The following is a 25565-nucleotide window of genomic DNA, read 5'->3' as shown; positions in this document are numbered from 1 at the left end:
CCGGGGCACGGTTTCCCCTTCACCAGAATAATGAGTGGGACCTGTGGGTCCAGCTCGTGGGCCGGGAAAAGGAAGGGGCTGCAGCAGCTTCCTAACTGATCACCATGACCTAGTGACATTCTCCTGGCTTTACCCCATTGGTTCTGGTTAATGAACCAGCCACTGCTGTTCTGATTGTCTCAACTGAACCTGTCTTCCCCACGATTCCAGACAGAGCGCTGCAGACCTGAACTGCAATGTTACAAGTTCCTCTCACATCGCATCCTCTCACATATACAATTACTTTACGCCTGCGCCCACTTGTCCTGGATCCTTTTAAAATTCTTGATCCTTTTATGAATAGGAGCAGTTCCTCCCTGTCCCCACTCTCCAGGTCCCTCATTATTTCGATCGAATCTCCTCTTAGCCTTGTCCTCACCGAACAGAAACACCGCAACGTCTCCGTTCTGTCCACCTGACTGAAGGATTTCAGCTCGGGCACCACTCTCGTAAATAGTGTTCTCCCCGCCTGGCACATCACTGGTCAACTTCACTCAGGCTTGAACCTGGGAAAACAGGCGGAGTGGGTCAAGGCATTGAAAAGAAAGACTCGCATTTATATAGCACCTGCCCCCAGGCAGCGCCGAACTGTTTTACGGCCCGCAAACCCTTTTCCAGGTGTAGCCGATGTTGCATTGTCAGAAATGTGGCAGCCGCTTTGCACACGGCAAGATCCCACGAATGGCGATGTGATGGTCATTGCATATTGTATGACAAACATTGGACAGAATACCAGCGAGACCTGACTCCCCACCCCCCACCATTCTCTGTTGAACCTGTAGTCTGACTCAGACCCAAATGTGCTCTCAACACAGCCGACCTCCTTGAAAAGGGAAGTTCTACGTTATACAGCAGAGTTGAGATTTCCGTCAAATCAAGTGACTTCCATAGAGCAGGGTCAAAAATTCTCACCACTTTAGCATAACATTAGCAAAGCAGGTTATATCGGGGAAAGATAGCTGTAAAAAGTTTAAATTAAAGATGTTACAGGTTTGTTGAATTAATGGCACAAATAATATTGCAATATAAGTAACCCTTCAATCCTCTTTGTGTAAGACTACTTTTTTTACTCTGTAAGATTTGTACTTAGGTACTTAAATGGTGCCATTTAAAGGCAGCCATTGTAAAATGTGCTACAATGCAGATATATAGGAGGAGTGAAAAGTTTAAGTGACAATAAAGGATATTCTATTCTATTCTACTGGGAGTGACCTAAAAGCTACTAACTGTATATAAATAGTTCAGTCTTTACTTGTATCGAAATGTGAGCATTGATTGAATCTGTGCTCGTGAGAAGCAGAGGTTGGTACCTTGCTACCATCGTGACCAGTGGGCACCACAGGAGTGTTGCGTCAGCTCCAGTGACGTTATTTCAATTCAATTTGATGCATTCGCTTTGAAGATTTGGTTTTAGCTGTTGTGGCCCTTATTTAAGAGTCTGTCAATCAGTTCATCTGTTTTTTTATCACATAACCATAAAGAGTATAAAGAAGCAGGCTGGAACTGGGTTTGGAGAGGCAGATTTCTGATGTGCATCTCTATAAGTTAAGTGCATAAAGATTGGCTTCAGTTCTGTCCTTCTGGCTGAATGTGACAGAAGTCATTACTGAGATACAAATGCAGAAGGGCCATGGACAAGAACCAATGGTTTCAGGATACTTAACTCTTGGAAAAGATTGACAAAATGGAAAATGGGGTGCATTAACCCAGAAAATAAGGGATGAAATGAAGGCTGTAGAGAAAAAGAGAGCCTTAGTTCAGAAATTCAGGTTGTAAGATCAGTCTGTTTGGAGCTAAGAGTTAATAATGGGCAGAGAACACTGCTGGGATTAGCAGGTAGGCCATTAAACCATGATCTTAGTCTTTGACAGAATAGGAAGCTAAAGTGCACATAACACGAGTGATAATAAAACTGTGGGAGCCTTTCACATTCATTTATAATGGACAAACTGAAGAAGCACACTTCGGAGGTGAGTTCACAGAATTCGAGAGCAATATACTGAGGCACCAGTGAGGGGTTGGGTTATTTTTCACTCTAGTGTGGTATAATTAGACAGGTTTCTGTAGGGCTAGTTGGTTGGGAATGGGCACCCACTGATAATGGGAGCTAACGGATCATCCCATTATCAGGAGGATTAATTATCTGGAAAAGACTTTATGCCCTTCACGGAAGAGGAAATACCACCTCAAAGCACCTGATTGGCTAGTAGCTCTGTCAGCCGCACAGTGCCCATCAGGAGTATTGACCGCTCCTGGAACAATAAAGAGCCCCCAGGTTCCAAAGCACAGGATTTGCTGGGTATGGCATCTCACGACAGGGACTGAAGGGGGCCCATAAATTGTGGGGAGGTCAGGGTTTCAATCTCGATGGAGTGGGGCAGAGGGTTCAGGTCTGGAAAGGAGACCGGTGGTGCATCTCCCTTTTAGTGTCTGAGGTCCGAGCGAGGTGATCTGTCTTCATTTTTCCTCCAATTATGGCTGTGCAGAAAGCAGCTCTTGAGTAGCCAAAAGCCCTTAGCCACAGTGAAAGCTAGTGGGCAAACTCAGGATGTACCTCTCTCCTAGTAAAACGGCACACAAGTCAGAAACATGCAACAGGGCGACAGAGAGGCAGCCTGGGGAGCTTTATGGGTTAGCCTGCCTGTAAACCTGTTGGTGTGTATAGTTCAGCCCTTAGTACACATAGTAAAGGACCCCATTGGGAAGAGTGACCATAATGTGATGGATTTCATATTGATTTTCAGAATTACATACTCAAGTCTAAAAATAAGGCTGTTACACTCAAACGAAGCCAGTTACAAAATTGTGAGATTAGGCATGGTAGGTGAGTTAAAAATTATTACAGTAGATGGAAATGGCAAACATAAATAATACTTACAAATATAGGAGCAGGAATAGGACATTCAGCCCTTCGAACCTGCTCCACCATTCAATATGATCACCTCACTCAGTACCCTGTTCACACTTTCTCCCCATTGCCGTTTGCCCAAGGAGCTATATTTATCTTCTTCGTTAAATATTCAATGTTTTGGCCTCAACTGCTTTCTGTACCAATGAATTCCGCAGGCTGACCACTCTCTGGGGTGAAGAAATTTCCCTTCATCTCAGTCCTAAATGGCCTACCTCTGTATCCTTAAACTGTGATCCCTTATTATTGGGAACATCGCTGTTGCATCTGTGCTGTCTAGTCCTGTTGGAATTTTATGAGTTTCTATAAGATCCCCGACCATTCTTCTAGTTCCAGTGAATATAAGCCTCCCTGATCTAGTCGGTGAGTTGAAACAGTTGACAAATTCCAATGATCATACATTTCCCAAAAGAATGAAAGCCCCCATTAGGAAAAGGAGCCAGGACTATCATGGAGAAGTTGACAGTAATTCTGAGTTGAAAGAGGTTTGCAATATTGTCAGAAAGTGTTGCGAGGCCGAGGACTGGCAACATTTCAACACTCATCAAGGTACTATAAGGAAATTGATAAAGAGAGATAAACAGAAAGAGATCAAATCCACAAGATCTATAAAAATAGATTGCAAGAATTTTTACAAGAATGGAAACAGGAAGAGATGAGAGAAACAGAGATAGGAAACATGATAGTGAAGAATAAGGAAATGACAGGTTAAACAAACGCCCTCCTTAGAAGACTCAAAGGACATGTTGATAATTGTGGAGAATCAAGGGTGTAGAGTGTGAGGAACTCCTTGTAATTAATAACTATAAGGAAACTACTACAGAAAATAATGGGATGAAAAGCTCAGAAATTCATACTGTCCTACACCCAGAGTTTTACAAGAACAGTTCGCAGAGAAAATGGATACACTCATATTAATTTTTCAGAATGACCTTGATTCTAGAACGGTTCTCTTCTTTATAATTTATTCATGAAAAATGGGCTTTGCTGGTTGGACCAGCATTTATTACATGTCCTTAGCTGCCCTTCAGACGGAAGTGGTGAGCTGCCTTCTTGAACCACTGCAGCGTATTTGGTGAGGATACATCCACAATCCTGTGAGGGAGAGAGGGAGGGAGTTCCAGGATTTTGACCCAGCGACCCTGAAAGAACAGCGATACATTTCCAAGTCGGAATGGTGAGTGGCTTGGAGGGGAACTTGCAGGGGGCGCTGGTCCCATGTATCTTCCACACTTGACTGTTTAGGTGGAAGTGCTGTCTGAGGATCTTTGGGGAATTTCTGCAGCGCATCTTCAGTGCTGCTCACATACAATTCATGCCTGGGTAATTTTCCACATTGTCAGTGTTGTAAATACTGGCGTAACTTGGCTGGGTGAGCGGCAAGTTCAGGAGCACAAGTTTTCAGTACTGTTACCGGAACGTTGTCAGGGTTGTTGGTCTTTGCAGTATCCAGTGTTTCCAACTGTTTCTTAATGTCACGTAGAGTGAATCGAATTAGCTGAAGACTGGTATCATTAATGCTGGAGATCACTGGAGGAGGCCAAGATGGATCATCTACTTCTGGCTAAAGATTGCTTTGAAAGCTTCAGCCTTTTCTTTTGCACTGAAGTGCTGGACTCTTCCATCATTGAGGATGGGGATATTTGTGGACCCTCATCCTCCAGTGAGTTGTTTAATTGTCCACCACCATTCACGACTGGATGTGGCGAAACACAGCGACTGGATCTGATTGATTGGCTGTGGGATCACTTGGTTCCGTCTGTCACTTGCTGTCAAAGCTATTTGGGGTGCAGATAGTCCTGTTTGGTGGCTTCACCAGGTTGACACCTCATTTTTAGGTATGCCCTGGTGTTGCTCCTGACATGCCTTCCTACACTATCCATTGAACCATGTTAATTTCCCAGTTTGACAGTACTGGTGGAACGGGCAATCCCCTGGGCCATGAGATTACAGATTATGGTTAACTACAATTCTGAAGCTGATAGCTATAGAACCTCATGGATGCCCAGTCTTGAGTTACTAGATCTGTTGAAACTCTGTCCCATTTAGCACAGCGATAATACCACAGTGATAGAGAATATTCTGAATGTGAAGACAGGACTTTGTTGAGATCAAATAGATTTTTTCTGTTCCTGTTGTTGGTTCCCTCACCACCTGCCGCAGTCTCAGTCTAGCAGCCCTGTCCTTTAGGACCCGACCAGCTCGATCAGTCATACTGCTGCTGAGCCACTCTTGGTGGTGGACGTTGAAATTCCCCACCCAGAGTACATTTGCCATTCTCAGTGCTTCCTCCAAGTGTTGTTCAACATGGAGGAGCGATGGATTCATCAGCTGAGGGAGAACATTATAGGGTAATCAGCAGGAGGTTTCCTTGCCCACTGACCTGAAACCATGAGACTTCATTGGGTTTGGAGTCAATGTTGAGGATTCCCAGGGTAACTCCTTGCTGACTGTATCCTACTATGTCGCCACCTCTGCTGGGTAAGTCCTGGGCATATCCAGGGATGGTGATGGTGGGGTCTGGGACATTGTCTGTAAGGTATGATTCCATGAGTATGACTGTGTCAGGCTGTTGCTTGAGTAGTCTCTGAGACAGCTCTCCCAGTTTTGGTGCTAACCCCCGGATTTTGATAAGGATGACTGTGCAGAGTCAGTGTGTTTTCTGTCACAATTTCTGGTGCCTAGGTCAATGCCAATTCATCTTCCTTCTCTTTGTTTGGACTTCATGGTAGTTTGATACAACTGAGCCCCTTGCTAGGCATTTCAGACAGCAGGAACAAGAATTGACCACATTGCTGTGAGACTGGAGTCACGTGTAGATCAGGCCAAGTATGGGTGGCAAATTTTCCTTCCCTAAAAGAAGATTAGCGAAGCAGGTTTTTAAAAACTTTTTTTTTAGGAATAGATAGACTTATGAGGTCGCTGTTTGAGTTTACATGGGCTAGCCATGGGAAATGCAGGGATGGGATACAGGGTGGGATGCTGTTCTGAGGGTTGGCGTAGACCCGATGGGTGAAATGGCCTGCTTCCATGCTGTAGGGAATATATGATTCTATGAGGGAGGCGATGGCCTAGTGGTATTATCACTGGACTGTTAATCCAGAGAGGCAGATAATGTTCTGGGTTCGAATCCCAACCATGACAGTTGGTGGAATTTGAATTCAATAAAATATCTGGAATTAACAATCTAATGATGACTGTGAATCCATTGCCAATAGTTGGGGGAAAAACCCATCTGGCTCACTAATGTCCTTTAGGGAAGGAAACTGCCATCCTTACCTGGTCTGTCGTACATGTGACCCCAGACCCACAGCAATGTGGTTGACTCTCAACTGCCCTCTGGGCAGTTAGGGATGGGCAATAAATGCTGCCTGGTCAATGATACCCTCAGCTCATGAATGCAAAAGAAGACTAGTGTTTAGTTCCCCTCTCTCTTCGCCTCAACAATCATTATCACTTTCACAGAACCATGGAATCATAGAATCCCTATGGTGCAGGGGGTCCATTCAGCCCATCGGGTCTGCACTGACCTCCCGAAGAGCATCCCACCCTACTCCCTCAATTCTCATGGCCCATCCACCTAACCTGCACACCTTTGTGCTGTGGGAGGAAACTGAGGCACCCAGAGGAATCCCATGCAGACACTGGGCGATTGTGCAAATTCCACGTGCACGAGGCGATGGTCCCTTTTGTAATTTTGCTGTATTCCTTTCCCCGGCTCCCTTCTATTTATCTGGATTTTTCATTCCCCCTCATGATGGTTGTATGTGAGATTCTATCACATGTGGGAGCTTTCAAATTTGGGCTATGGGCTTAGGAGTGCTGGGATCCTGTGTTGATTTCTGAATACTCCATGCTGCTGATTTGAACAGAATGTGCTTTATTTGAGTTAGTCAACTCGGCGAGTTGATTTATGGGAATACAGATGTTTTCGTACAGAGAACTGAGGAGAGAAAACAGCAGCTGTGAGCAGGACTGAGCGAGAGCCATGAACCCGATAACATAGTCACAGAAAGAACATCTCTATCAATTCATCCAGGCAGACACAGGGAGCATTTTCTGCATTTCAACAGCACTCATTCAGTCCTTTAACGCACAGACTTTGATTTTAACTGTGAAAAAATGGCCAATTTAAACAAAGCCCCTGTCCTATCCAAACACCAGTTAGTTGGATAACTAATTCCCTGAAAGGATAGTTGAGATGAGAACGCAGAGTCTAAAGTAGAGCCATACAACAAGTCTAGACAAAGATACATATCAAGAGAGGAATAATCAATTCAGACTTATGCCACAAGGTCAATTTTAATCACTTCACAAAAGAACTTGTGTTCAATCAACATGCCTTATAACTGAGGAATATCCCAATCTTAATTGAAGCCCGTAAGATACATCTTGAAGTGTAGTTTCTGTTGGAATGTCATTTAATTTCGGTCGTAATGTCATATATATACACGCAAAGAATAAGGATAAGGATCGGTTTTAGACCAGTGTTTTTAATCAGCTACCTTTTCAGATAGAGTTTTGGAAGGCTCCCCTTCAGTTTGTGATGTATATGTATCCATCAATTAGAATTAACTATTGAGGAACTGATTAAGAACATTTGGAATGGTAAATAAATTGATTCTGTAGTTGATAGCTCGGCTGTAGACTGTAAGAAAATATCATGGGACTGGTCAGATTAATGGCAAATAGACCAAAACCAGAAGTTGCTGGAAAAGCTCAGCAGGTCTAGCAGCATCTGTGAAGAAAAATATTCAGGGTTGACGTTTTGGGTCCAGTGACCCTTCCTCAGAACAGAATTCAATCCAGGGAACAACAAGTGATACATTTGGGGAAAGGGGAACAAGTCAGGGAACGCACAATATGTTTAGGAGTTCTGAGGACTGCAGAAACACAGAGGAATCTTGGAGTGCATGTCCGCAGATTTCTGAAGATGGATGAAAAAGTGGCTAAGAAATAAAAACTTTTTTTTCTTTCTTAGCCAAAATAGAGAATAAATCTACAGCAACATAAGGCTAGAACTGCACAACACTATACATTCACGCCTCCCACCACCGATGCTCAGTAGTGGTGTGTACCATCTACAAGATGCACTTCAGAAATTCACGAAGTGTCCTTAGTCAGCACCTTCCAATCTCATGACCACTTCTATCCAGAAGACAAGGGCAGCAGATACATGGGAACACCAACATCTGCAAGTTCCCCTCCACGCCACTCACTATTCCTGCCTTTGAAATATATCACTGTTCTTTCACTGTCGCTGGGTCAGAATCCTGGAATTACCTCCCTGAGGCATTGTGAGTGCAGTTGCATGAGATGGATCCGAGTGTTGAAATAGTCAGCTCAATGCCACCTTCATATGGGCAAGAGAGTGGTCGAACAGAATTAGACTAGTAACTCAGCAACCCAGGCTAATTCTCCAGGGATATGATTCTACAATGGTGGAATTATAGAATCATAGAATTCCTACAGTGCAGATAGAGGACATTTCCCTCATTGGGTCTGTACCGACCATCCAAAGAACATCCTATTCTATCCCCATAACCCTACATTTCCCAAAGCTAACCCACCTAACTTGCACATCCCTGAACACTACAATCAACTTAGCATGGCCAATCCACCTAGCCTGCACATCTTTAGACTGTGGGAGGAAACTGGACCACCCGGAGGAAACCCTCGCAGACAAGGGGAGATTGTGCAAACTCCACACAGTTGCCTGAGGGTGGAATCAAACCCTGTTCAGTTGATAAATCTGGTTTGGAAAGCTTTTCTCAGTAATGGTGACTGACAAAAAGTCCCACCTGCTTTCAGTAATGCCGTGCCGCTGTTCTTCCCTGGTCTGGTCTATGTGTGACTCCAGGCCCACAACAAGAGACAGACTCTCTCCCCTGAAATGGCGTAGCAAGCCATTCGGATCGAGGGTGATCAGGATAACAAATGCTGGCCTTTTCAATGATATCCACATCCCATGAAAGTATCAGAATCAAACACCAGTTCAGGTACCACTACAGTTCTGTTTACAGGCCTGCTTACTGTATAACAGAATGGACATGATCATTCTGGTCAAGCTACTGTAGGGATTGTAGAGGATGTTGCCAGGAACAGAGAATTGTAACCATGAGGATGGACTCAATAGCCTGGCGTTGTTTTCCTTGGTTTAGAGGAGGCTGAGAGGAGATTTCGTTGAAGTTATAATATTATTAGGAACATAGAATGAATAGGAAGTTGCTATTTAACAGAGAGGTCAATAGCCGGGGGCACTTGAGGTGATTTCTTTGCACCCAGAGGTGGTTTGTAAAATTCAGCACCTCGAAGGATGATGGAGGCAGGAACCCTCATCGCCTTTTTAAAAAAAATCCTTTGATACACGCTTGTACCGACAGGTACAGACCAAGAGGTGGCTAATGGGATGCGACTGGGCGCAGACGAGATACGCCTAACTCTGTGCTGTAACCGTTCCATGCCTGTCAAGACAGACTTACATTTATATAGTGCCCTTCACAACGTTGGAATATCCCAAAATGCTTTGCAATCATGATACATTGACACCGTGGTAATGTCGGAAGCTCAGAATTGCAGCTGCACTGGGAAAGCGCCCTCAAACAACCATCAGATCACCACGCTTTTATTTTCACTGATGCTGTTTGAGGGATAGACAGCAGTGAGCCCTTTGAAATCAATCACGGGATCTCTTCCGTCGACTTTACAGAAAGGGTTTACATAAAAAGGGTGCAGCACCTCCACCCTGAGAGTGGATTTTTTTTACCGTCAAACCTCTTGAGAGGGGCGAGGGCACGCTGGGCTGGGACTGGCAATAGGCTCTGCTGTTCACGCCAGCTCCGTTGCTAGTCTCTCATCTTGCTGGGAAAGGGGAATTAACAAGCCAATTAAAACGTCTCGGAGAGAGGACGCAAAATTTTCCGAGCCTCTTGCAATCCCAAACCGGGGTGCACCTGCAGGACTTCAAACCCCTTTGCCACCAGCTCAGCACTTCGGATCAACGTCAAAGTGCAGCCAGAATTGACCCCCGGGAAGTGAAGACTCTGAATGACTTTCTCCTGCGAAGGTCAGGCAATGTTGACAGGGCGCTGCGTGTGAAGGGTAAAACAAATTGTCCGCGTCCAAGTCTCCACTGTTCCGGGTAAAGGGGTCCTCAGGTTATGCAAATAGAGACGGATGTAAAAAAAATGCGTCTGACATGTGACCCTCAAGGGGGCGTGAGATGTCGAAATGTAATGGAAACAGCATGATTAAAGGTATTCAAGTGGGGTGCAGGCAGGCACTGGGGTAATATACACCAGGGTCACAGATTGTCTGAGAGCAGGATGTGTCACAGAACGTAGAAAAGGTTCAGCTCCCAACACAGGGGTCCATAAGGACGGGACTGTTGTGAAAGACAGTAATATAATGAATAGGGAGGCCACCTGTCGTGACTGGGAACCCAAACCAATACTCTGCCTGGTCTCAGTCAGGCGTTAACTTGTTTCCTGGTCTCATTTCCAACGTTACACGTTTTGTAGGGTCCCAAATCCATTCCTTCAGTCAAAACCATCAATAACAGGAAATGTTAGGGCACACAATCCATCACTTCTTTCTGTTTGATTCCCTGTGAAACACATTTCCGTTGGGTGCTCCCATCTCCCCCCACTGTCCAAAAGATGTGCAAAAGACCATGGGAAATGCAGGGTTACACGGGTGGGTCTGGGGTGAAATGATACAGGAAGGATGTTATTAAATTGGAAAGGGTGCAAGAAAAGGATTTACAAGGATGTTACTGATCGTGGAAGGTTTGACTTTTAAGGAGAGGCTGCATAGACTGGGACTATTTTCTCTGGAGCATCGGAGGCTGAGGGGTGATATAGAGGTTTATAAAATCACGAGGGGCGCGGATAGATGAATAGCCATTGTCTTTCCCCAGGGTAAGGGAGTCCAGAACTAGAGGACATAGGTTTAAGATGAGGGAGAAAGATTTAAAAGGGACCTGTTCATGCATAAGGTGTTGCATGTATGCAGTAAGATGCCAGAGGAAGTGGTAGACGCACATATAATTATACCATTTAAAAGACATTTAGACAGGCACATGAATAGGAAAGAATCTAGATGGATATGGGCCAAATGCAAGAAAATGGGGCTAGTTCAGCTTGGGAAACGTGGTCGACATGGATGTTTTGGGCCAAAGGGCCTGTTTCTGTGCTGTATGACTCTGTGACTGTTAGAAGTGATTCTTTGCATTAATTTGGAGGGGTTTGTTTGGCGTATGGACAGGGTTTGGGGTAGAACAGGAGATGGCACTGTAAAGTTTTCTTGGCCTGCTGACATGGTCCATGGCTGGAAGTGTACAGTGCCAACCTCATCGGGCACTCGTGTGTTGGGAACAGATTGTTCAGTAAAATTGGAGACTTGATGTTGGAGTGTGGATTGGTTACAGGGACTAGAGTGTGCACTCAGTGAGGTTTTGTTGGCTGTACCCCCTGCTCTGTTTGTTGACTCTAACAATCCAGCTCCACAGGTCTTGAATTTCAGCTTCTTGAATCAAAGCGGTTTCAAGTTCAAACGCAACCTTCACACTGAAGAGCAGGCCAACACCTGTTGTCAGGCTCTGTTACAGCCTGATAGAAAAGCTTACTGGAGCGTCCTCATGTGAACATTTTCTGAGGTGGTTTACTCTGAGAAAGCTGCTTGCTCTTTAGTTGGATTTACAAAATGAGAATAGATCTCACTTTATATCTACATTGTCAGCATTCCCAGGTTTAACACCCATACACATACACACGCATACACTCACACAAACACATACTCACACACATATATATTCACAAGCACACACACGCATATATAGCACATATATACTCATACACAAACACACACATATATACTCACAAACAAACACATGCATATATAATCACACAAACACACACATATATATACTCACACACAAACACATATATGTAATAACACACATATATACTCACACAAACACGCACACATATAACATATATACTCACACATACACAAATATAACACATATACTCACACATATATATACACACTCACACATACACATTCGCACACACACATATATACATACATACACATATATCCTCACACACAAATACATATATGTAATAACACATATGTATTCATACAAACATGCACACACAGAAAAACATATACATACACATATGCATATCTAACATATATATATACTCACACACACACACATTCACATACCCATGCATATACATGCTCACACACACATATATATATATTCACACACAAACACATACACACATATATACTCTCGCTCTCACGCACCCCTGCATGCATACAAATAAACACACACACATGCAAAGACACATTCACACAGCCAGACGTTTGTGTGTTTTGGGGGAATCAATCATGCAGCACAGCTTCTATGATGATATTACGTTTCCAGACTTGCTCAAACTCTTTTTACACTCCACATTATTTTGTGCAGTTTCTTGACCATCTTTGTCAGTCCCAAAGAGTTCATGAACTTGGTATGCTTTTTCACAATCCCAGCGGTACCTTACCTCCAGCACAGGTGACCCTGGGACCAAATCCCTCTCCAGCACTCACCTCTCACACCCACTTCATTTCCACATACCCCCACCAATGCCAATCCATGCAACCTAATGCCATCTGCCCACTGTAATGCTTTGCCAACTTAGTACCCACTTCCACCACCATTCTTTTGCAGTGACGTATCATTCCAACTCATTGGGTATTCTGGATGAATGCTTCTCCAACAACTCTAAGGAAACTGAACACCAAACCAGAACGGAATTATCTGCCTGATTGGTGCCGCAACCACAATCTGCAATGTTCACTCCCTCCATCACCGACGCTCAGGAGCAGCAGTGTGTACTAGCTACAAGATGCACTGCAGAAATCCACTAAGGATCCTCAGACAGCACCTTCCGAACCCATGAACACTTCCATGCCGAAGGACAAATGGCAGCAGATACATGGGTACACCACCCCCTGCAGGTTTCCCTCCAAGCCACTCACCTTCCTTATTTGGAAATGTATTGCCGTTCCTTCACTGTCGCTGGGTCAAAATCCTGATACAGATATTTGTACACACAGACATTGTCACTCAGATACAGCACAAATATTCACAGAGACATAGGTGCACAAAGACACACCGATACAAACACTCACACCGACACACATATACAGAGACACACACATAAACATGCATGCAGAAATAGTCACACAGGCACACACATACATGGGCACACTTAGACAAACACAGAAATGAACACGCACACAGAGAACTGTACAGTGACACACAGATAGACACAAACACGTGCACACATATAACAGATGACACAAATGCACTTCCAACTATTAATCGCTGATGCTACAATGTCTAACAATCCCTTTCTGTGTCACATATTCCTTGCTGTTTCCGTTTAAACAAGGCAAATCTGTTAAGATCCTAAATAAGTACAGTGATAAACCTCTTTAATCAGATTCGTCAGTTTATCAAGCTAGTTCATAGGAAATTCTTTTAAGGCTCAAGAACAAAGATTGTAATCAGAAGATGAAAAAATAACTTGCCCATGGAAAACGTGTTCCCTCAAAACACTTGGTCAAAAATGCGTTAATTACTGGGAATAACGATGTCAGTGAGACATTCTGAATCATTTGAGAAGTAAACTAAATTGCACAAACCTGGCAATGTTATAGAGCACAAGTAAGAATTTGTGGTTTTGGGTCCGAGAAATGCACTTCAAGTCTGTGCAGAATTCTAAAAGAATTCAGTAAATAATGGCTGCTCATCATACACTTCCCAGGAGCTGAGCAAAGAGTGGAACTGCCTGAGAGAACCGACAGGGAACCAGGAATCGAGAGCAGGCTTTTTCACTCAGCGGCTGGCGGGAATCTGGAATGCACTGCCTGGGAAAGTAGTGGAGGCTGGAAACCTTACAACCTTTAAAACATATTTGGACGAGCACTTCAAATATCATAACTTACAAGGAAATGGGACATGTGCAGGAAGTTGGGATCAGAGTACCTTTGGTGTAGGTGCAGACTCAGTGGGCTGAAGGGCCTTTTCTGTGATCCTGTGACTCTTCAGGGAAGAGTAAAGTGGACAACAGGGAATAAGGAACATGAAAAGGGCAGTTGAGCTCGGGGAACAAGGAACAGTGAGTGGAGAAGAGGGAATAGGAAATTGGGAGTGAGGAGCAGGAAATAGGGAGTGGGAAATAAGGGACAGGGAGCTGCGAATAGAGTAGGAACTGGAAATAGGGAACGGGAGACATAGAATATGAAGCTGGGAATAGGGAGCAGGGAAAAGGGAATATTGACTGGAAAACAATGAATATTAAATGGGAAATAACAGGCAGGAGAACAGGGAAATGTAGCAGTGAATTGAATGGGGAGCCAGTGGCAAGGAGCAGAGAACAGATTTTAAGATTGAATTTTATCTTTTGTGATTTTGAAAATGATCAAATCATTTGAAAAGGTTTGCTTGAACCAGCCAAGGGGTAGATGGCAGGTAGACCGTTGATGTGTGACCGGTGCGCAGATTACTCACCCGTGCGTGGAAATGAAACCTGCCCAATGCCTGAGGCAAGGTCAGTTCTAACCTTTGTGGCAGTCTAATTCCTATCAACTGGAGGGGAACGCAGTACATCTCAGTCAGTGCAATCACTGAGTTTGACAGGACAGCTCAGACTGATTTCAGCCAATAAATGCCCGCGAATGTCAGGCAGGTTATTCCCTGATTGTTGACAGCAATCAGGAAAACCTCCCAAGAACCAATGACGGTTACATTGCCCACTGATTGGGGTCAACAGACTACTTTCAGACTGATCTAGTGTAGCCCACAGACTGGAACTGGAGGAATCTGTGGATTGTAGGTAGGTTGATCTCTCTAGTAGATTGATTTATAGATCGGAGTGAAATTGAGCCACATGCTTTGGAAACATTAAGGACTGATTCATTAGCGTTGAATAACTGTTGTTGAATCCTTGGGGATTTTACAGGGGATGTGATGGCCAAGTGGTATTATCGCTGGAATGCTTATGCTCCCCAGGCAATGTTCTGGGGTAATTTTCCTTCACCAGTTTCAAAATCTCCCACCCCTGGCCTCATCCCATGACCAACCATCCCTCTCATCCCCACCTCCTTGACCTGACACAACCTGTCGATCTTCTCTCCCACCTATCCGCCCCTCCCACCACACTGACTAATCCCCACCTGCACTCACCGATCTCCAGCCCAACTACCTTCCCCCAACCCCACCCCTCCTCTCACTATTTATTTCCCAGCTCCCTTCCTCTCCCCCATTTCTGAAGAAGTGCCCTGATCCAAAACGTCAGCTTTCCTGCTGCTCTGGTGCTGCCTGGCCTCTTGTGTTCCTCCAGCTCCACGCTGTTGCCTCTGGGGACCCTTGCTGGATGGTGGAATTTGAATTGAATAAAAATCTGGAATTAAGAGTTTAATGATGACCATGAATCCATGATTGTCAGGAAAACTCACCTGGTTCACTACAGGGAAGGAAACTGCCATCCTTACCTGGTCTGGCCTACATGTGACTCTTGACCCACAGCAATGTGGTTGACTCTTAACTGGCCTCCTGGGCAATTAGGGATGGGCAATAAATTCTGGCCCGGCCAGCCACGCTCTCATCCTGTGGAGGAATGAAGAAACCACTTACAATGAACCTTTTGCAAACATTTCTGCAGACAGGGTTATGAATAGATTCACAGGGATTGGAAGGAGAGGAATTTCTACAAATTTGAGATTGCCCCCCTCAGATTAACGGTTTTAATGGTGTGTAAATTGTGATGGACTCCTGGAGAGAGGTGGTGCATTGGTCTCTGAACGATGGAATGATATTGAAGGTCACAGTTTGGGAGGGTAAATTAGGAAAGTGCTCCACACCCACATTGTAGATTCCTACATCTGGTTTGGGTAAATGAGTTGTGCAGTTATAAGGATGGAAAGCAATTCTATTGCCAACAGAAATAGGAATTGTTCAAAAAAAAAGGGTGGGACACAAGTTCATTCATTTCTCTTCAGATTCAATTTAGGCCAAGTACAGAGGGCTAATCTGGAATAGGATCTTAAACTCAAACTCAGCCTTAAGTCCCAGAGCGTGTGCTTTCTCTTAATGCCACCTGAGTTTGCCTGAGATGTTGGAGTTTGGTCTCGATTTGTATTACTCCTCTAATTGGTTTTCAGTGAGTATAGCAGATATCTGCTGCTGTATAGTTACACTGAGGAGTGAGAGTGCAGGGGTATCAAGTGTCTGTTGGATAGAAATCTCTGCAAAGACTGTGTGCAGCTGTGTGAGGGCCCATACATTTCTGCCCCATAGTTTGAATGTTTACACCCAGCAAGGAACCAGGGACAGGGGTGCCTGTGCTTGTATGGAGATGTTCTAAGATTAATTTTGACTCAGAGGGTTCATTGAAACACCCAGAGCAGCAGAATCCATAACTGCTTTCTAAAGTGAGTTTGATATCTGCACGGAGAAGGAAAGGAAGTGGGAAAGATACATGAAGATGAAACAAAACGGAAAACTCATTCAACAAATTATTCACAGGCAAAAACAGCTGAAAGGTCCCCTTTTTTACTGCACAATTATTACAGTTTTTACACTGTGTGTGTGTCGCTATGTGTGTGGCTGTGTGTGTATGTGTGTTTGTGTGTATATGTGTTCCTGTGTGTGTGTGTGTGCGTGTGCGTGTGTGTCCGTGTCCTTGTGTATATGAGTTTGTGTGTGTGTGTCTGTGTGTATATGTGTTTCTGTGTGTGTGTCTGTCTGTCCGTGTGTATATGAGTTTCTGTGTGTGTATATGTGTTTCTGTGTGTGTGTGTGTGTGTCTGTGTGTGTGCGTGAGACTGTGTGTATGTGTGCGCGTGTGTGTGTCTGTGTGTGTGAGTGAGACTGTGTGTATGTGTGTGTGTGTGTTTATGTGCGCATGTGTGAGAGAGTGAGTGGGACTGTGTGTGCGTGTGCATGTGTGTGCGTGTGCATTTGTGTGTGTGAGACTGTGTGTGTGAGAGTGTGTGTGCGTGTGTGTGTGTCTGTGTGTGTGAGTGAGACTGTGTGCATGAGACTGTGTGTATGTGTGTGTGTGTTTGCGCGCGCGTGTGTGAGAGAGTGAGTGGGACTGTGTGTGCGTGTGCATGTGTGTGCGTGTGCATGTGTGTGTGTGTGTGTGTGTGTGTGTGTGTTTGTGTGTCCACGCATGTGCACGTGTGTGTGTATGAGAGACCTGCAGGAAGACATGGTTTCTGTTCTGAAGACCTTGATATTTTCTTTCACCAACAGGCATCTCTGCAGACCCTGTCACAACCGAGAGAAGGCAAAACGCCTTGGCCAGTACATCTGTCAGAAATGCCACCTCATCATCGACGAAGTGCCACTCATGTACAAGAGTGATGCTTACCACGCTGATCATTTCAACTGTACCCACTGTGGGTGAGTCAGAGCAACAGCTCGACCATTATACAGGGGTGTGGCAACAAAGCAAACAGAACAGGAGTAGGCCTTTCGGCCCATCCAGGCTGCTCCACCATTCACTGATGATTAAGGCTGATCATCTGAGCCAGTGCATGCAGTTGCTGGGGTGTAAATGGATTCTGTTCTTGAGTTTGTTCATAAGTTAATTTGTACGTACAGTGCAGGATAATATCAAATAGCTGATTGTAAGCATGGGGAAACATTAGTGTGCCCGATCTTTAAAATTACACCCCTCCCCCACCTCCATTTGGGATCACAATCGTAAGTAGGAATGTTTGCACGTTGGTCATTCGTAAATCAGGGACTCCCTGTACCTTGTCCCACTTTTTTCCCAGTTCCTTTGATCCCTCTAGACCTAAGAACTGTATCTCTCTAATGACTGTGGATCATTTAGATTTCAGATCAAATAGTACTCACTGCACACATTGTGGATCAAATGCCAGCCAATGATTATCTCTGTAGCAAGGGAGAAGCTATCTGTTGCCCCTTGACATACCATCACTGAATCCCCCCACCATCAACATCCTGGGGGTTACCATCGACGAGAAACTCAACTGGTCTCACCACATAAACATAGCGGCTACAAGAGCAGATCAGAGGCCGGCGAGTAACTCCCCTCCTGACTCCCCAGAGCCTGCCTACCATCTGCAAGGCACAAGGCAGGAGTGTGATGGAATACTCCCCACGTGCCCTGGGTGGGGGCAGTTCCAACAACACTCAGGAAGCTCGACACCATCCGGGACAGAGCAGCCCATTTTAACTTAAACGTCCTCACCTGCTGACTCTTTGAGGATGTGACTAGAAAAGTTGATGAGGGTCGAGCTGTGGATGTGGTGTATATGGACTTCAGCAAGGCACTTGATAAGGTTCCCCATGGTAGGCGCATTCAGAAGGTCAGGAGGAATGGGATACAGGGGAACTTAGCTGCCTGGATACAGAATTGGCTGGCCAACAGAAGACAGCGAGTGGTAGTAGAAGGAAAATATTCTGCCTGGAAGTCAGTGGTGAGTGGTGTTCCACAGGGCTCTGTCCTTGGGCCTCTACTGTTTGTAATTTTTATTAATGACTCGGATGAGGGGATTGAAGGATGGGTCAGCAAGTTTGCAGACGACACGAAGGTTGGAGGTGTCGTTGACAGTATAGAGGGCTGTTGTAGGCTGCAGCGGGACATTGACAGGATGCAGAGATGGGCTGAGAGGTCGCAGATGGAGTTCAACCTGGATAAATGCGAGGTGATGCAATTTGGAAGGTCGAATTTGAAAGCTGAGTACAGGATTAAGGATAGGATTCTTGGCAGCGTGGAGGAACAGAGGGATCTTGTGTGCAGATACATAGATCCCTTAAAATGGCCACCCAAGTGGACAGGGTTGTTAAGAAAGCATATGGTGTTTTGGCTTTCATTAACAGGGGAATTGAGTTTAAGAGTCGTGAGATCTTGTTGCAGCTCTATAAAACTTTGGTTAGACTGCACTTGGAATACTGCGTCCAGTTCTGGCTGCCCTATTATAGGAAAGATGTGGATGCTTTGGAGAGGGTTCAGAGGAGGTTTACCAGGATGCTGCCTGGACTGGAGGGTTTATCTTATGAAGAGAGGTTGACTGAGCTCGGACTTTTTTCATTGGAGAAAAGGAGGAGGAGAGGGGACCTAATTGAGGTATACAAGATAATGAGAGACATAGATAGAGTTGATAGCCAGAGACTATTTCCCAGGGCAGAAATGGCTAACACGAGGGGTCATAGTTTTAAGCTGGTTGGAGGAAAGTATAGAGGGGATGTCAGAGGCGGGTTCTTTATACAGAGAGTTGTGAGAGCATGGAATGCGTTGCCAGCAGCAGTTGTGGAAGCAAGGTCATTGGGGTCATTTAAGAGACTGCTGGACATGCATACGGTCACAGAAATTTGAGGGTGCATACCTGAGGATCAATGGTCAGCACAACATCGTGGGCTGAAGGGCCTGTTCTGTGCTGTACTGATCTATGTTCTACCTCCCGTCACCAAAGGCCAGTAGCGACAGCGTGTGCCATCTGCAGGATTGCGATGCAGCAGCAGATCCAAACTTGTTCGACAGCAACTTTCAAACCCCAAGGCTTCACCGTCCAGAAGGGCGGCAGATACATGGGAACGCCTGTAAGCCAAGGCACATTCAGTCCTGACGCAGCAATATATTGTTGTTCCCTTACTGTTACTGGGTCCGCTCCCTTCCACACCAGGCTGTGGGTATCCCTACATCAGATGTACTGGGGCAGCTCGAGAAGGCTGTTCATAAGCACCTGCTCAAGGCTGGGAAATAAATATGAGCATCCCAGGGGCAATGTAGATGACCCACTGACTACTTGCATTCATTGTATGTTATTAAGGTGACAAGAAAACATTGCTCTCTAAACCGATTATGTCTCAGCGTTGCCCTCTGATTGTTACTCAGCGAAGGGAGCATAATGCTCGCAGATTACTGAACTAGCATCTTCTGGGAGCATGGAGTCGAAGGCACAAACTTTTTATAAAACCTAGAATTAAAAACTTTGTCTCAGTATGGTGACCCCCCTGTCGTTTGGTTCACTGATGTCCCCTAGGGAGGGGAATCTGCTCTCTTTACCAGTTCTGGCCTACACGTAACTCTAGACCCGCAGCAACGTGCTTGAATCTCAAGCCTCCTCTGAAATGACACTCAGCTACCCTGGATCAAGTTCACATAGGGATGGATAACAGCAACTGGCCTCATCAGTAATGCCCACATCCCGCAAAAGAATAAAGAGAATTATATGTGTATATTTTTACCCCATGTGGACATCTAGGACCACAGTATTGTTCCAGTGCGGAAGCTGACCATTCAGCCCATTGTGACTGTACTGTGGCACATTAAATGAGCACCATTACCTTGTGCCAATCTCTTGTCCCAAGCTTTTGCACATTATTTTTATTGGAATAATCACTCAACGCCCACCATTATTACATCCGGTGCTCACAGAGGTTAGTGACTGACGGCTCTATCAGTTCCTCTCGTGTTGCTGTTTGCACAGAGCAGCAATGACTCATCGCTCAGGGTGTCTCTTGACTCCAATCAGTGCTAATTGTATTTACAACTGTATCCATTTTCTGACACCTCTGTGTGTCTGCCGTGCCCAATCCTTTTGTTACTGTCCCCTGCCGCTTTACTGCTGCACAGGCAGGGACTGACTCGAATAATTGAGAATTTTATTTTATCCTGTTGGCAAAGGACATATAGAATCCTTACGTTGGGGAAGCATGCCATTCGGCCCATCAAGTGCACACTGAACCTCCAAAGGGCATCCCACCCAGACTCACACCACTTCTGTGACCCTGTAACCCTGCATTTTCCATGGCTAACCCTGCGTAGTGTGCACATCCCTGGGCACTATGGGCAATTTAGCGTGGCCAACCTACCCTAATCTGTGCATCTTTTGGACTGTGCGGGCAAATACTGGAGCAACCCCACGCAGATACAGGGTGGATGTGCAAACTCCACGCAGACAGTCGCCCGAGGGTGAAACTGAAGCCGGGTCCCCGGCACCGTGAGGCAGCAGTGCCACCCCTACGTCTGGATGGTAAATATTTAAGTGTGTTAATGTTCATAATGGGTGTGTGTCTGGTAATTTACAGGAAGGAGCTGACAGCTGAGGCTCGAGAGCTGAAGGGGGAGCTGTACTGTCTTCCATGCCATGACAAAATGGGTATTCCAATCTGCGGAGCATGCCGTCGGCCAATTGAGGGGCGAGTGGTTAATGCTCTGGGCAAGCAGTGGCATGTTGAGGTGGGTACTCCAGTGGCAGTAAACCCCGGGATACCCGTTGAGCTGGAACCTATTGTAGGGAGGGGGGGGTGTGGATGGACAAACTGAACACCCGCTCCCTTATCTCAGGCTGGGTCGGGTGTTCACCGTTTAGGGTGCCCTGTCTGACCGAGCTTCCCATCCCATGTCTACCCCGTCCCCGAGATTGTCAGCATCTCCCGTGTGCAGTGGTAGTGCCCACATCAGTGGGCCTGGCGACCCAAGTTCAAATCCCTGCCTGCTCCAGAGGTGGGTCATAGCATCTCTGAATGGGGCAATTAGAATATATCGACACTTCTGTAACGTCACTGCCCCACCTCAGCCCTTCCAGTGCTGAAATCCCTCATCAACAGCCTGATTACCGTTAGAATCTGTTATTCCAGCCCGCTGCTAGCTGGAGGGGCTGGAGACTACTGCCTGTGGTTCTAATTCACACTGAGCCCTGATCATGCATCAACCCCATTCTCACTGGCTTGTGGCCCAGCAGTGGCTCCATTTGTTTGCAAGTTCCCCCCCAGCCTCAACTCTGTGATGTCCTACAATCGCCCAGTTCTGGACCGTTCAGCATCCCCCACTTTAATCCCTCCACCGTTGGTGTCTGTCCATTCTGCTGACAGGATCCTATGCTCTGGAACTTCCTTACTGAGCCTCCCTGGCTCTCTGCCTCCCTTTCTTATCTTCAAAGCTAGCTTTTCGACCAAACTTCTAGCTGTCCCGTCCCACATCTCACACCGCTGAGTGTCAGGATCTGTCCCACAACACCACGGTGGGATAATTTGCTGTCTTACGGGTGCCACCTGGAAGTACCACTTATTCAAGGAGTTGTTATTGATGGGATATACTTCCAGCCTGTCTGGTAATCAGGAGGGGGACCTTCTGAGATCAGCAATATACCCAGGGTTCAGAGGAAGGAAAGTTTTCAGTTTGGAAGATATCGCTGATATCCCAAACCTTGTGTGTTTTCTGAAGAAACCTTTGTAGCGAGCGCCAGTCACAGGGTGAATGGGACAGACCGTTCGGCCCATTGCGGGACTGTCCTGGCAGGGTTGCCCCATTTGGGCCTCCTCGCCTTGGTCACTCCCATTTATTCCCTTTCAACATCCTTGCAGTGAAGGGGGTTCAGATGCGAGGAAGCTCTTGTCTTCTGGAACTGAGATGCTGAGTTCCTAAACAGGAGGATTCAAGAATCACAAGGTGGTCCGTTTGCTGGAGGGGTCACAGGTCAGGGAGCGTATTGGCTCATATGTGGTCCTCCTACCAAGCTGTCTCCTCCTGATGATCTAGTCACGCTTGTAGGGTGAGGTTAGAGCATCAGTGCCGGTCACTGAGTTACTGCCACAGTATGGGAGTGGGCACAGCACTGCTGCAGCCGTTCATACACTGCGGCACCTTCATGGTAAAAAGGAGCATTCGAAATCTGCAGCTGTGGCCAGCCCTTTGTGTGTGACACCTTCGTGCTGTGGGGAATGGAGACTTCCTCAGGTGTACCGCAGGGCCGGTTGAACCGGGTTTAAGGCCACTCCAGCCCCTCTCCTTCCGATGAGAGATTACCAGGTCATACAGCAACCCCGCCCCCCACTTTGCAGAACCCTCAATGCAGGAGTTGGAGTGGAAGGAAGGAAAATCCGCTGTGGATTTGGGAAGGGACAGCGATCCTGGGTGATGGGGGACAGGGATGGTGAGGTCACTACCAGCCCCGTCACTATCGACACAGTCACAAGGGGAGGGGGCACAGGCAGCAGATACCCAGGGGATCATCGCCACATCGCCTGGCAGCCTGACCTGAAACCGTATCGCAGCTCTCACTGCTCCCTGCCTGCAAACCCAGCGGCTCTCCTTCTAGCGAGCACTTATGGGCACCTTGAATCGCCACAGCTCAGGCCATAATGGCAAGTAGCAGGGGCATTAAGGAGCAGTGATGTACAGAGGAATTTGGGGTGCAGGTCCATAGCCCCCTGAAAGTGGGGTAGGTGGTAAAGAAAGCGTGCTGACCTTCACCATTTGGGGCACTGAGTCTAAAAGTTGGCAAGTCATGTCTCGGCTAACACGTTAGTTAGGTCAAACTCGGAGTATTGAGTGCAGCTCCGGTTCCCACACTATAGGAAGGAGGTGGAGATTTTGGAGCAAACGTTATTCAGGATGCTGCCTGGATTGGAGTGTATTAGCTACAAGGAGAGGTCGGATTGTTTTCACTGGAGCGTCGGAGGCCAAGGGGCGACCTGAGAGAGTATGTGAAGTAATGAGAGGCATGGACAGGGTGGACAGTCAGAGTCTGTGTCCTAGGGTGGAAGTCTCAAATACCAGGGGGGCAGATGTTTAAGGTGGAGGGAGAAAGTTTGACGGAGATGCGCGAGGCAAGTTTTTTACTCGGAGGATGGGAGGTGCCTGGAATGCGCTGCCAGGGGAGGTGGCAGAAACAGATGTGATAGCGATGTTTAAGAGGCATTTACACATCTAAAACCCATCTGGTTTTGTGCTTTAGGGAAGGATCCTTACCTGGTCTGGCCGACATGTGACTCCAGACCCACAGCAATATCATTGACTCTGAATGCCCTCTGGGCAATTGGGGACGGGCAATAAATGCTGCCTGGCCAGCGATGCCCTCATCCCATGAATGAAAAAAGAAAAAAAGACACAAGAACAGGCAGGGAATAGAGGGGTACGGATCATGTGAGGGCCGATAGGGTTAGTTTAGAATGACATGTTCAGCACAGACATGGTGGGCCGAAGGGCCTATTCCTGCCTTGCCGTACTGTCCGAGATTCCACAATGAACTAGGGATGAGCAATAAGCACCGGGCTCACCAGTTTCACCCACATTCTGAGAATGTTTGTGGAGAAACCATTGCTGAAATTAATGAGATAACACGGTGTAGAGCTGGATGAACGCAGCAGGCCAAGCAGCATCAGAGGAGCCGGAAGGTTGGCGGTCCGGGTCGAGACCCTTCTTCATCCAGCTTCACACTGTGCTATCTCAGATCCTCCAGCATCGGCAGTTCCTACTATCGCCGAAATTAATGACTTTGTTTCTCTTCCGTCTCCCGCAGCACTTTGTTTGTGCAAAATGTGAGAAGCCATTTCTGGGGCACCATCATTTTGAACGGAAAGGACTGGCCTATTGTGAGAAACACTACAACCAGGTACAAACCCTACGCCTGTCCTTATTGTCCGCTTGTTTAAAATGCTATTGGTCGTTGCTTGTTAGTGAGTGTGATATTGCTATTGATTGTATTACTGATACCGAAAGCAGGTTACATGTACAACTGGTTCAGGATGATTGCTAACCTGTGACCTAACTCCAACCATATATAACCATTTTGGGACAAAATGAATCAGTCAGATTGAAAATGATGAATGGAGCTACAGCGTCTCTCTTTTGGTCAGAGAGAGTTCTGCACTTTTGCTCGATGGGATGTCTCATAATGTCCCTGCAGGGTTGGGATTTTCAATTCCTCTACTTTGTCCTTGATTAGCCATCAGGAGAAACTGTTTCTAACCATCGATCCTATCTGTCTGCTTCGCAATTCCTCAAGCTTCAGTCAAATCACCCCTTTGTCTCCCACATCTCGGGGTATACAAGTCTAGTTGACATAATCCCTTCATTTAATCTAACCATTGGAGACTTGGGAACATTCTGCAAGAGCAGACCCAAGAGGAGGTTTTTACAGTCTGCCCACCCCCTTTTCTCACAGGGTGCCCAAAGATCAGGAGTGTTGGTCGGAAGTGCAATCAAAAATGCAACAGAAGATTTTTCCCATAACTAAAACCGCAAAGCAGGCTTCACCCTGACACCCTCAATTACCCCAGCAGGCTCAATTAGACTCAGTTAGATTGTTGCATAAAATTTGGCCATTATTTTCAAGGAGGGAGCAGGGATTATCTGTTAATTAAGGGATATTTGGATGAGAACAATGGGAACCCAGTGATCTGAATGTAAAGCGTTCCGAGGAACAGTCACCCAACCCGAAGCACTAACTCTGAATTCTCTCCACAGATGTTAGCAGACCTGCTGAGTTTTTCCAGTAATTTCTGCTTTTTTTTCTGATTTACAGAATCCACCGTTCTTTTGGTTTTTGTTTTAAGAGTTTTAGAGTCATAGAATCCCTACAGTGTGAAAACAGGCCCTTCAGACCAACAAGTCCACACCGGCACTCACAGCATCCCACCCAGACCTATCCCCCTAATCTACACACCCCTGAACACCGGGCAATTTAGCCTGGCCAATCCACCTAGCCTGCACATCTTTGGAATGTGAGAGGAAACCCACACAGACATGGGGAGAATGCGCAAACTCCACACAGACAGTCGCCCAAGGCTGGAATC

At 46.1% G+C, this 25565-nt stretch overlaps 1 protein-coding gene across 4 annotated transcripts in view; it reads left to right on the top strand.

Annotated features, from left to right (window-relative positions):
• LOC125457752 (LIM and senescent cell antigen-like-containing domain protein 2) overlaps positions 1-25565 on the top strand; it is a 96128-nt gene that overhangs the window by 55599 nt on the left and 14964 nt on the right. For all 4 annotated transcript variants that reach the window (XM_048542338.2, XM_059650967.1, XM_059650966.1 and 1 more), the window contains 3 exons: positions 17265-17414; positions 21075-21225; positions 24290-24382. In XM_048542338.2, the coding sequence (XP_048398295.1) occupies positions 17265-17414; positions 21075-21225; positions 24290-24382 (394 nt within the window). The remainder of the gene's footprint in view (positions 1-17264; positions 17415-21074; positions 21226-24289; positions 24383-25565) is intronic.

This window comes from Stegostoma tigrinum, chromosome 14 (genome assembly GCF_030684315.1).
Source record: "Stegostoma tigrinum isolate sSteTig4 chromosome 14, sSteTig4.hap1, whole genome shotgun sequence".
Lineage (NCBI taxonomy): Eukaryota > Metazoa > Chordata > Chondrichthyes > Orectolobiformes > Stegostomatidae > Stegostoma > Stegostoma tigrinum.
Note: the sequence above shows the minus strand (reverse complement) of the source record. Positions and strands in the feature narration are given on the sequence as shown.